Source organism: Ursus maritimus, unplaced genomic scaffold (assembly GCF_017311325.1).
Source record: "Ursus maritimus isolate PB19 unplaced genomic scaffold, ASM1731132v1 scaffold_1, whole genome shotgun sequence".
Taxonomy (NCBI): domain Eukaryota; kingdom Metazoa; phylum Chordata; class Mammalia; order Carnivora; family Ursidae; genus Ursus; species Ursus maritimus.
Window position 1 is genome coordinate 79,365,900 of NW_024423343.1, and position 12,549 is coordinate 79,378,448.

At 35.3% G+C, this 12,549-nt stretch overlaps 1 protein-coding gene across 5 annotated transcripts in view; it reads left to right on the forward strand.

Moving 5' to 3' along the window:
• The window catches only part of ORC4 (origin recognition complex subunit 4), an 86,424-nt gene that overhangs the window by 18,777 nt on the left and 55,098 nt on the right, over positions 1-12,549 (forward strand). For 2 of the 5 annotated variants that reach the window (XM_008695888.2, XM_008695884.2), the window contains exon 2: positions 3,493-3,534. The exons of 2 other annotated variants lie outside the window; for them this stretch is intronic. In XM_008695888.2, coding sequence (XP_008694110.1) covers positions 3,525-3,534 — 10 coding nt within the window. In that variant the 5' untranslated portion in view covers positions 3,493-3,524. Of the gene's footprint in view, positions 1-3,492; positions 3,535-5,621; positions 5,673-12,549 lie in introns of all 5 variants that reach the window. One more of the 5 variants, XM_008695886.2, reaches the window with a different exon arrangement.

Genomic DNA, 12,549 nt, shown 5'->3' on the forward strand with positions numbered 1-12,549 from the left:
CAGTTCTTCTCCCTTCTCAAGAGAATGGGATTGGGGCTGAAAATTCCAAGCTTCTTCTAATCATGGCTTACTCTTTTGATAACCACTCCTTATCCAGGATGTATCCAAGAGTTGCCTCATTAGACCAAAAGACATTCCTATCAACCACGAAATTAAAAGGGTTTCAGGAGTCTTGTGTAGGAACCAGAGTCAGAAATCAAATTTTTGAACAAAAAATGCTTTTGGTGCTCTTAACACTGAGGAAGTTATAAGTGTTTCAGGAGTAGTATGTGCCAGGAACCAGGGCTAGAGACTAATATGTATTGTTCATTAACTCACAAATACCCTACGTTTTCCTCTAAATTTTACCTTGATTCCATTCTCTGGATTTTGTGATTTTTTTTTTCTTTTTGGTAGAGGAAATTAACAGTATTTATGATTAATTCTCATGGATTATCAGTACTATTAGTGGGTTGGGTTTTTTTCCTATAAATTTTAAAGCAGGATGTATTGGTTATCTCTTGCTATGTAGAAAATTATTCCAGAACAGTTGCAACCAGTAGTGGTTTAAAACAAAAAGCATTTATTTTCTGACAGTGTTTCTGTGGGTCATGAATTCAAGAGCAGCTCGGGTGGATGGTNCTCATGAGGTTAGAGTCAAGATGTTAATTGGGTTGCGGTCATCTGAAAGCTTGACAGGAGCTGGAGAATCTGCATCTAAAATAGTTCACTCATGTGGTTGGCAAGTTATTACTGACTCTTGGTAAGAGGTCTCGGTTCTTTACTACAGGAACCTCTTTATAAAATTGCCTGACTATCCTCATTACATGGCAGGTGACTTCCCTCAGGGCAGGTGGTCTAAGTGAAATCAAGGCCTGTCCTCAGAAGTCACACTCCATTATTTACAATATCCTCTTGTTTATACTGGTCAGCTCTATAACATGGTAGGGGATTCCTCAAAGATATGAAGGTAAGTTCTTAGGTAAGAACCACCGAAGACCATTTTGGAAGCTAGTTAAAATAAAGTGGGATTACCAAGTTTTCTTTTAGGATGTAAGGAAAACCTTGCATTTTGAGTATGAGACCTCCTCCTATTAGTGTCAGAAAGTTACCTGGGGTACCATTTCCCCTTCTCAGGTCTCAGTGGCTATCCCAGGTATCTTCAGAAGAAGCTGTCACTTTACGTAGAGAACTATAGTTGTGGCCTTCAGTTAGGATAAATGGAACTTCTGCTGAGTTTCCAAAATTAGAGATTGGTAAACTCCTTTACCATTCATTTTCCTCATGTTTTATGATTGTTGTCCTGCTCCTTTAGATCTTATGGTTATTCTGGAATTCTGAGAAAACTTACATGTTACAGAAGTCTTTTACAGATACTAGGTTATAATACCCTTTGTGTAGTCAGTGTGCTTTATATCTTATAGAAGTTTTTCAGCATTTTGGTCATCTCATCTTTTTAGCTTTCCTGATGGCATAGATTTGTTCTATTTATTGTTTTTTCTGTGACATTGGTGACATTTTTGAAGGAAGTCAGGGTAAATTGATGTGCTCAGTTAGCTTTCTTAAACAGGAGCCTAATGGTTTGTCTCACAATTACGCAGTGTGGTCTGCCTCCACAGGAAGAAAAGACTAGTCCTGCATGTGCTTTTTCGTGCATTTACTTAGAAAAGACCATTTTTTTATTAACAAGTATATTGCACCACAAGTATGTTGTACCACAGATCTAATGTTGACATTCTGTGTTTGTTTACCTCTTACCTTTTCAAGGAAATACATGTGGGTATATTGAGTTAGGTTTGTTTTATTTAAGAATTAGGAAATTAATTGGTTGAGTGTATTTGAACTTTTTTCAGGTAGAAGAGTTAGTTCTCCCTGTAGCCAGTTAATTAGACTGGTGCTTTTGTTTATTGTTGGGAGTTTTGTTTCAATGAGGGTGGTTTTTATTGTTTTCCTTACCTCAGTGGTAAAAGAATAGCAATTTTTTCAGAACAGAGAATGGTATATATATGAGAGGTATATAAAGAATGACATCAGTATAGGAAACAGTATATTTGAACTTGCCTGTTCACAATTGATCATAAGTTAACCTTGGTTGGATGGGGGTGGTTTGCTGAGAAGGGTAGATATATTGCATCTGAGTGCTTAACCTGAATCTGACTGTAACTGGATCTGTGAGTAAATTTATGTCTCTGTTTTCATATGTGAAAATGAGGGAGTTGTGTTTGATGATCTTGCTAAAAATAAGTGAGTCTATAACTTTTATGAAGACACTTTGGGTATTTTATCTTAAAGTCATCATGATGAACAATTATTTTTCAGTACAAAGAATAATGTAAGTAACTGAAAATTCTGGTTTGGAGTCTCAAAAAGAAAGTTTTCCTGTGTATTGTACAACGTTGTGTAAGAAAAAATTCCAAGCTGTCTTTTTAAAGCAAAAAAAAAAAAAAAAAAAAAATGTTTCCGATAAGGTCTCTCTTTTAAAAAAAAATCCAACTATTTGTGGAGATCTTATTACGGTATAAATGTTTAAACTGAGATTTTTCAACTGTCATGGCAAAGTTATCTAAGCATGTTGATGGGGAGGTTAAGGGGTGTATATACATTAGTATTCTTTAGTAGACACAATGGGAGAATATAATCTCGGGCTTAGTACTCAGATTGTAAGGATATGGTCCTTTTGTTTCCTGCATAAACCAAAGAGTCTCATTAGAAACAACAAACTGTTCTTAAAGTTTTTAGGGTAAATTATAAGATTTCGGGTTTACATGGGATAATTTCTAGAAATTCTCAAGTGGTTTCTTTTTAAGGCAGTATTTTCAGATTTGTCTTCTTAAAATAGTTTAATATTTGCTAATTGATTCACTGGGGTCGTAGCATATAATATTTACATTTACAGGAATTCAACTGTGAGTATGTCAAAGGGAAAAAACAAAATAGTGGGAAGGATTCTATTCATTATTCTTCCTAAATGAACATATGCCCTGGAGTAATTGCTCTTGTAAGTACAGTACTGTACAATACTATACTTTATGAGTATGAAATGTACTTTTCCAAAGAAAGTCTCTATGTGTTCGTTCTCTTCTTACTCACTGACTTTAGTGCACAGGTCTTAAATATTGAGTCCTACGTATGATACCTTCCTCCATCCAAAAATAAGATGTTTTTGTTGATTCAGATCTTTGTTTCCTTTATACTGTTTAGCCATCCAAGTAAACACATTAGCTTTGAATCACAGCCTTCATTCCTCTTCCTATTCCGCATATTTCTAGTCAAATTCCCTGTGCTCAGAGAATTTCCTGCGTTCAGAGTACTGTTGGCTAATATGACGTTTAAGATGTAGTTACGAGATAAATCAGTGCCAGTAAAAAGATATAATACATTTCAAAAGCTGAAAAGATTTCTAGATTATTTGCAAATGTGTTGTGTCTTCATTAGCCTATATAATTCAGAAGTGAATATATTTTAAATGTGTATTTTAAGGAAATTCTCTCAATTTTTTTTATTGTTTTACAGTAATACAAAATTGACATGGGATACATCATGGGATGTTTCATGGTCAGTAGTTATAAATATTGTAATAACTTATAAGTAATTGCCTTTTTTACATGAAGATTTTGTGTCATTAAACTTAATCATTTTCCCACTGAGATTGTTTACTTATTTTGTTGACTATTGATCCACCAGTGTTATTAAAAACAACTCTGGGGGCATATTCATTAAGGTTAGGATTCTAATAGGTTCTTTACAAAGTAAATACATTTATTAAAAGATACATATGTGTATGTATCTCTGCACATACATGTGTGTACATATGCATGTATATACACATATAAGTGTGTGGATATGTCTCCATGTGTTTATGTGGTTCCAGGCACATTGCTATGTAGTATTGAAAACTGAGATGCAAGAGAGAACATGGCTTTTCTGGAGAATTACAGACTTTTTGTATGAATTATTTTGTGAGTTTTGAGTATTAGACATTATAAATTTTTAAAAATAATCGACATTGTAAAATAACAATGAAAAAAATAGCATGTCATTATATAGTTAGACTAAAGGTGCTTAAACTTTGGATTCATTTGATCTGAGTGAGTTTCTAAGTAAATTGTGTCACCTCTATATTCACTGGGAACAAATGGAGAGAAAAAAAGATTTTATAAAGTTGTCAGGAGTTACTAGTTATTCCACTGTGGACAAGTTTATCTAGAAATCACATTCAAAAACGCAATTATTTAGGATTACTCTTCAGCTCTGATGAACTCAAGGAAACATCTCACCAGTCTCTGCCCCAACTTGACTTAACTAAATCCACATAATTTTATAGACAGCATTTCCACCTGATCTTTTTAGGAAGTACTAAGAATATGTTTGCTTGTCTATAAATTCTAAAACTGGAATTTATACCTATTTTGTCCCTTATTTGTCCCACCTTCAGCCTTTCTTTTAATTCTATTTTAATCTTTTCCTTGCTACAAACACTCCAGCTGACAAGAGATAAGTGTGGAAACTAATTCTAGCTGGCTGAAAAACAGCTTAAATATATTCTTACCTCAGTTTCATCTCAAAGAACAATAACAAAACGTGGAAACCACCCACAGATTTTCCTAAAATATCTTTCGTTTTACATTTTATTTGACTGTTTATCCAATCAAGATAATTTTTCTAACTGAAGAGAGGCAAAGTTCTAATGTTTTGTCCATTGTTACTGTTCTTTGAAAAATGCCAGCCATATTGAGTTAGACACTAAGTAAACAGTAGTAGAATTTGTATTTTTCACTTTTACCTAATTTAAACAAAGGTTGATAGTATATAGTATATATTCTTTTCTTTAGTTATTATCAGAGGGAAATCTTTTTTTTTTTTTATTTTACCATGAGTTCTTGTCACAAAGTCCTACTCCTCTGTACTGGAACTTTAGGGTTTTGACCAAAAGAGGGCTGTTGAAAAAAATAATGATAATTTGTACATTTTTCATTTTCAATCTCACCAATTTTACACAGATTTTGTAGGAATTCTGTTAGTAAATTTCTTTTCTCATGTAAATTGTTTTTCCAAACTGGAAAGTTGTGTTTTTATATTTTTAACAAATGGACATAATAAAGCCTATTCATGCTCTTTGTAGGAATATATGTTAGAAAGTTCTTTTTATAAGTAGTTTTAAGTGCCTATGTATGAGAATTTCTTATAGGTAATACATCAGTTTCAGCCACAAAATCAGAGATAAAAACGTTTTCAAATTGCTCTCTCCATAGCACAAGTTTCTTTCAAAAATCAGTTTCTTGCCTACCTTTATTTTAAAGTTCTACATAGAGTTTGTTTCTTTCTTTCTCTTTCTTTCTTTCTCCTGTCCTCTTTTCTTTTCTTTTCTTTTCTTTTCTTTCTTTTCCTAAGCAATACGCTTTAGACAGGCAGCCACTGTTCTTTCCAGGAAAGATCGACTGGTTTTTTTTTGCAATGTCTGAATTATTTCACTTTCATTTAAAAACATCATAATACCTTTAAGTTCAAGTTAGCTGCATTCATTAATTCCACCAACTGGGCCCATATGCCTGTGTTGTATAGTAATAAGCTGAACATGAATAAACATGTGATGGTGCCATTTGTAACCCCTATGGTTTACTTAACTCCGACTGTTTCCTTAGGGCTCCTGGGTTGCTGTTAGTGACATGACATGACTTGAGAATCAAGTGAAGGTATTAATGTCAATTTATATATTAAGTATTATCTAAGTTTCATGTAATTCTAACTTTTTAGGTAAATATTTCAAGTAAAAGCCTTTAAATACTTGTTTTATCTGAGAGGATTATTTTGCACCAACTAGTGTGGAGCTTATTCATCTGCAGGGCAGGAAAAATTCTTTGTTGTATCTTTGACCTACTTGGACAACTTGAAAACTAAGTAAATAGGACATAGTCTCACCTGTTTTCTCTTGTAAATGCTTTCTTTGGTTTACAGTGTTACAGTTTCTGTTCACATTACTAGTATAGGCTTCATTAATTTTTTTCTCCTTACCTTGTCACTTTGCAGGCTATTCCCTTGAAATAGAAGCGTTGGGCCTTGAACAACATGAGGATTAGGGGCATACTTTTTTTTTTGTATGTCTTGATATTTTCTATTTAAAAACTGTCATTTGAAACTAATAATTTAGTAGCTCTGGAAATCAGATTTTCCTGTTCTGCAGGGTTTGCTGCTTTTTTGTCTTTGTTTATTATTCTACTTTTTTAATTGTAGTGTGTCTCTGTACCAAAGATCAGCTTGAGGTATAAAATTAAGGTCTCTCAGGTGTCTGTGAGCCTGTACCTTCCCCTGGACATGCATCATGACTTTTTAATTCCTCTCATTTTATGCAGTTTCTTTTGAATATCCTAGTCTGTAATCTCTGGCTCCCAAAAAGAGGAAGAGTAGGGGCACCTAGGTGGCTCGGTCGGTTAAGCGGCAGACTCTTGGTTTAGGCTTAAGTGATGATCTCAGGATCCTGAGATCAAGCCCTATGTAGGATTCAGCACTGGGCTGAGCGCTAGGCGTGGAACCTGCGTGAGATTCTTTCTCCCTCTGACTTCTTTACCCCCTCACCCCCCCACCCCTGCCCCTGCACGCCCAAAACCACTCTATCATAAAAAAAAAAAAAAAAAAAAAAAAAAAGAAGAGTAAAATGAAGGGAGGGAAAAGGGGCACTGGCCTTTTAAATTCCATAGAAGTTATGACTCAGGAGGAAGAGGGACTTCCAACAATAAGAGGAAATGGAATAACGATGGCAACCTGTGTAATATGTTTTTCTGAGATGAGAAGCCACCATCAGCACAAATCCCTGACATTGGGCAACAGGATCCCTTTTACCCATTCTGTCACCACAAGCTGTGTAAGATCCTCTAGTATCAGCTTCATAGCTGCCTCTCATTGGATTCAGTAGTGGGAGATGGGTAGCTACTGAGCAAAGAGCTGAAATTAACCGAAATTAATGGCAATTTCCAAGCCTTCCTCTGGATATTACAAACCTTAAATAGACTCTAGAGTTCCAAAATAGTTATATCACATTCTGTCCTGTACAATTGCTTTCTAGTGGTGATAAATTCCTGGTGCTTCCTACTTTCCATAATCCATCTTCCCATAATCCCCCTAGGACATTTCTTTTTAATTATTTGTTTGTTTGTTTTATTAGATATTGCAAGGATTCTCTGATTTCATTTTGCTCAGTGATCCTTATCCACATGACTCCTTATTGGCTTTCCAAAGTTCATATGATAAACGCGTATTACTTTCTCATGTTCAAAGAAGTATATTATTTTAAAAATACAGATGTTTATTAATGTAAATTATGCAGGTACACATTTGGATTGTCAGTCTTGAACATCTGGGATACTAGCAATTTTCTTTCAGAATGCATTCATCTGGTATTTTTATTCCCTTAAAGAAAAGCCCAGTGATGATTTTGATGGCTCTTTTTGATGTTTACAGGGTTGTTGTTTTTTGTTTTAATGCCACTTCAGATTAACAGAACACTTCATTGGGTGTCACTAGAGGTAACAGCTGCTGCTTATATGTAAGTTGTGTGATCTTGGCAGGTTTTTAAAAATCTCTCTGCCCAATTTCTACTCTAATAAAAAGCAGCCAGTATGTTCTTTAAGGCCCCTTTCTTTACTAAATCCATGAGTTTATCCCTTGTTTTATACTTGTACTGCCTTTTCTACTTTAATATTCATATATCTTATTCCAGTCAGACTTTAAGCTTTTTGATGATAGAGACCAACTTTAATATTCATCTTTCCCATAGTGGTTTTCCCAGGGCCTTTGTAATAAGTACTGATTGGCTAAATATTTGTATGATTGAGAATCCTTGTATCAGTTTTATGCTTCTTGGTTTTCTCATTAACTATGATACAGGGAGGCATTTCTACATTCATTTTACATAAATAAATAAATGTTTAATCCTTTTTTTTTTTAAGATTTTATTTATTTATTTGACAGAGATAGAGACAGCCAGCGAGAGAGGGAACACAAGCAGGGGGAGTGGGAGAGGAAGAAGCAGGCTCCTAGCGGAGGAGCCTGATGTGGGGCTCGATCCCACAACGCCGGGATCATGCCCTGAGCCGAAGGCAGACGCTTAACCGCTGTGCCACCCAGGCGCCCCTGTTTAATCCTTTTTAAGATTGCATTTATCTTCTGTTTTATTTGTAATGTCATTCCCAGTAAGTTTGTGTTTAATATGGTAAAAATATTCCTTTAAGCAGTGTCTGGAAACTGAGGTGGTAAACTCATTTATACACACACACACACACACACACACACACGGACACACACATATATGTGTCACCCATACACATACAGAAATTCATACATATACATATGGAAATTGGAAATATTCCAAATATATGTTGTATAGCCATCTTATAATTTATTGGGCCAAATTAGTCATGAACTGTTATCACTATATAATATCACCAAAAAAATTTATATCTAGTTTACACAGCTGACAAGTTGAGTGTCTGAAATTTGTGGCATGAAAGGATTTATAAGTGACTTAACAGTATTATTTTGGTGAAGCAGTATGTTTTTTACTTTAAAATATTTATTAAATCAATTCAGTAATTTATTGAGCAGCTTATTCTCAGCCAAAGCGAGTGGTTATCCAAAGCAATTATTGGGGTGCCTGGGTGGCTCAATCTGTTAAGCATCTGCCTAGTTCAGGTCATGATCCCGGATCGAGCCCCATGTTGGGCTCCCTGTTCNGCAGGGAACCTTCTTCTTCCTCTCTGTCTGTCCCCTAGTCATGCTTGCACACACACACTCTCTCTAGTGTGCTCTCTCTCAAATAAATAAATAAAAATCTTTTAAAAAGTTAAAAACAACAAAGCTAGTGTCATACTCTCTGCCTTTGTAAGATTTGATAATTCTGGGTTCTTTAAGACAGTGATAGTCAAAATCAGGTTTTATCTTATGCAGATGTTGTATGCTGTTGCTAATTAGCAGTCTGAAAGATACTTTGTCAATTGTCTAGACTTAAAAAAAGACTGACTTTTTTTTTTTAAAGATTTTATTTATTTATTTGACAGAGATAGACAGCCAGCGAGAGAGGGAACACAAGCAGGGGGAGTGGGAGAGGAAGAAGCAGGCTCATTGTGGAGGAGCCTGATGTGGGGTTCGATCCCATAACGCCGGGATCACGCCCTGAGCTGAAGGCAGACGCTTAACCGCTGTGCCACCCAGGCGTCCGAAGACTGACTTTTTTTGTTCAGATTAGTGGTATATGTCTATAATGGAATATTACTCAGCCATAAAAAAGAATGAGATCTTGTTATTTGCAACAACATATATAGACCTAGAGGACATTATACTAAGTGAAATCCAAGGAAGAGAAATACCAAATGATTTCCCTTCTATGTAGAATCTAAAAAACAAAACAAATGAATAAACAACAACAACAACAACAAAAGAAATCAGAAACAGTCAAAGAAATACGGAAAACAAACTGATGGTTTCCAGAGGGGAAGGGTGTGAGAGGATGGGCAAAATTGGTTAAGGGGAATAGGAGGTATAGGCTTCCAGTTTTGGAATGTGTAAGTTACAGAGGTGAAAGGTACAGCATAGAGAATATAGTCAATGGTATTGTAATAGTGTTGTATGGTGACAGATGGTAGGTACACTTGTCATGAGCAAAGCATAGTGTATAGACTTAATTGAATCACTATGTTTTACACTTGGAACTAAAGTAATGTAATGTACCAACTACAGTTCAATTTAAAAAAATCTGATTTGAGGGGCTATCCTAGGAGTCCGTGCACCTTGATTGTCCCTGGATGGTTTTGTATTCTGTTAGTCTGAAGGACAATCATCATTAGAACTAGCCTAAGATGAAGAGGTCAGGTTGGCTGTACATACCTGGTAGATTTTTGTTTACCATCCCTAAGGTGGGAAAACACTTGACATCTGGCTGGATATTGAGCTTTATTTGGGAATACATTATTAGTGTCATTTCTTTTCTTGTTGTGTTTTTACAAGTTAAGAGATTTTTCTAAATCACTTTTATTATTGGCCAGAGTTAATTTAAAATATATGATATGGGCATACCTGGGTGGCTCAGTCAGTTAAACGTCTGCCTTTGGCTCAGGTCATGATCTCAGGGTCCTGGGATCAAACCCCACATGGGGCTCCCTGCTCAGCAGGGACTCTGCCTCTCACTCTTACTCTCCTCTGTGCTTGCTCTCTCTCTCAAATAAGTAAAGTGTATGATATAGGGACAATGAAGTATATATAGAGTCTCTTGAGTGAGGTTTGGAGCTATGAGAAAGAAGAGCTGTAAGTGCTGATGAAATCTCAGGAGCAGTAAAGGACATGCTTCATTAAGTTTAGGAATTAATCAACATGTAGTTTTTGGAAAGCATAGAAATGGGTGATTATTGTGATAAATAAGCCACCTCATTTGGTAAGTGGAAACTGAATGTACACATGATTGGGTCTTAAATTCATTTATTTAGTCATCCTGCTTTGGTTAACATCTTTTTAAGAAGCCTAAAATTCCAAATATAAGTATGCTAAGTAGTGGTCAGTGAATATATTTTAGTATTTCACCTTTTAATATTTCTTCCTCAATTATAAGAGTGTGAGTTGTAGGGTTCATGGAAAATGTAGATAGGCTATTATGAGCAGACAGTTTCATGTGCCATATTTTGATAATTCCTGTCATTTTTGTCGTTTGTCAACATAGAAACAAATTTTCAGTAGCCAGTACCTTTCTGATTTACAATTTGGAAGCACTCTAGAATTGATGTAGTGAGAATCTTCCCACCCTATATATGTATCCATTTTTATGTGTGTGTCATAACTGAGTAGAATGACCTAAGATGGAAAAGTCAGAACTACATTGCAACTCACTTACGTGAGCCAGTGGTGTAGAACAGTGGTTCCTAGACCTGGTAGTACAGCCTATCAATCAGAGAATATTCTGTAGATCCCAGATTTATGACCAAGACACAGAAATAATGTTTTAGAAAAATTTTTCCAGGTGATTAAGATATTTGGGAAACTTACATAGAGTAAAGCAAATAATCGATTTCTCTGTGTATGTTTCTAATTATAGTTTAATGTTACTCTTGTGTCCAAAATTTCATTAATGCCAGGTGATTTTCTTTTGCCTTTTTAAAATAAAAAGTTCAACAATTTGTGAGCTAGTACTCTTTATGAGGAAGAATGCTTTCATTGGGCCTACCACGTTTCGTTGAATGTACCACAGTAAAGGTACCTCATTGGGTGCATGGGGATATAAGAAATTATAAACAGCAGAATCTCATCATAGATGAATTGGCTATAATCTAACTGCCCTGTAGTTTAACTCCACTATACTACATAGTCCTGAAGCATGTTAACAGTGTAATTAGAGAGGAGAAGAATGATTAACATTCAGATATTTTAAAGATGCTTGTTAGTTTTCTATGTAGCTTTGGCTTTTTCTCTATAGACAGCTTCCAATGAAAATAAAATATTTGGATAGCATAACCAGGAAGCCTTTCAGTTTAGTGCCTTAGATCTGGACATTTAAGAACATCTAGAAGACCATTAACAAAAAGCAAATTATATCCATTGTTTGTATGTGTGAACATTCAGTAAATGATGTGCTTTACTTGGCTGCTACATGAATGAATATACTGGCTTGGGTAGTTCATTTTATGCATGGGTAAAATGACATTGTTTATTTTTAGTTATCTGGCTAAGAGTTTTTAATGTCTCCAAATGTGAAGTTTTATTTTTTTTGTAAGATTTATTTATTTATTTATTTATTTATTTATTTTAGAGTGTGCACACCACTGGGGTGGGCAGGGAAGGGCAGAAGGAGAAGGGGAAAGAGAGAGAAGATGACTCCCCGCTGAGCAGAGAGCCCAATGTGGGGCTAGATCTCATGACCCTGAGGTCATGTCCTGAACTGAGATGGAGAGTCGGATGCTCAAATTGCTGAGCCAACCAGGCACTCCAAATGTGAAGTTTTTTTAAAAAATAAGTACTCATTGCTGTATTTGTATTCTGAACCATTTGGTTTGGTGGTAATATATAGAGAAAAGGTTATATAATCCAGAGTCAACTTTAACTCTCACATAAAAATATACAGTAAATAAAAGCAGGTAATTTACTAGGTTAAATATGTATTCACCAAGACCGATGCATTGAAACATTAAGTAAATAAGAGAAGGTATGGTTTTTGTTTTTTTTTTTCCTACTTTACTGCTCTTAACAGGATATCTGTGATTGTCTACCTGGATTTCAGGTGCAGTCATCTTATTCTGGGCAGTGTTTAAAGCACCTGGCTTTTGCCAAAGAAAAGTATCTGCCTTCTGTGGTTATTAGCAATCAATTTCTCTATATTTTCACTACAGATATAATAATGTCATATGTGACACTGCTCAAGAGATCAATGTCCAGGGAAGTGGGCAAACTAACACAGATCTAAGTTGCTCAGGTTTTATAAAAAGAACCCTTTTGTCATTTACCAGGAAGCCTGTAGCCATGTTCTATGACACAAATCCAGTTTTTTTCCAACTCTGCATATTAGAATAATAATTTGTAGTGGAGGAGGTTTCTACC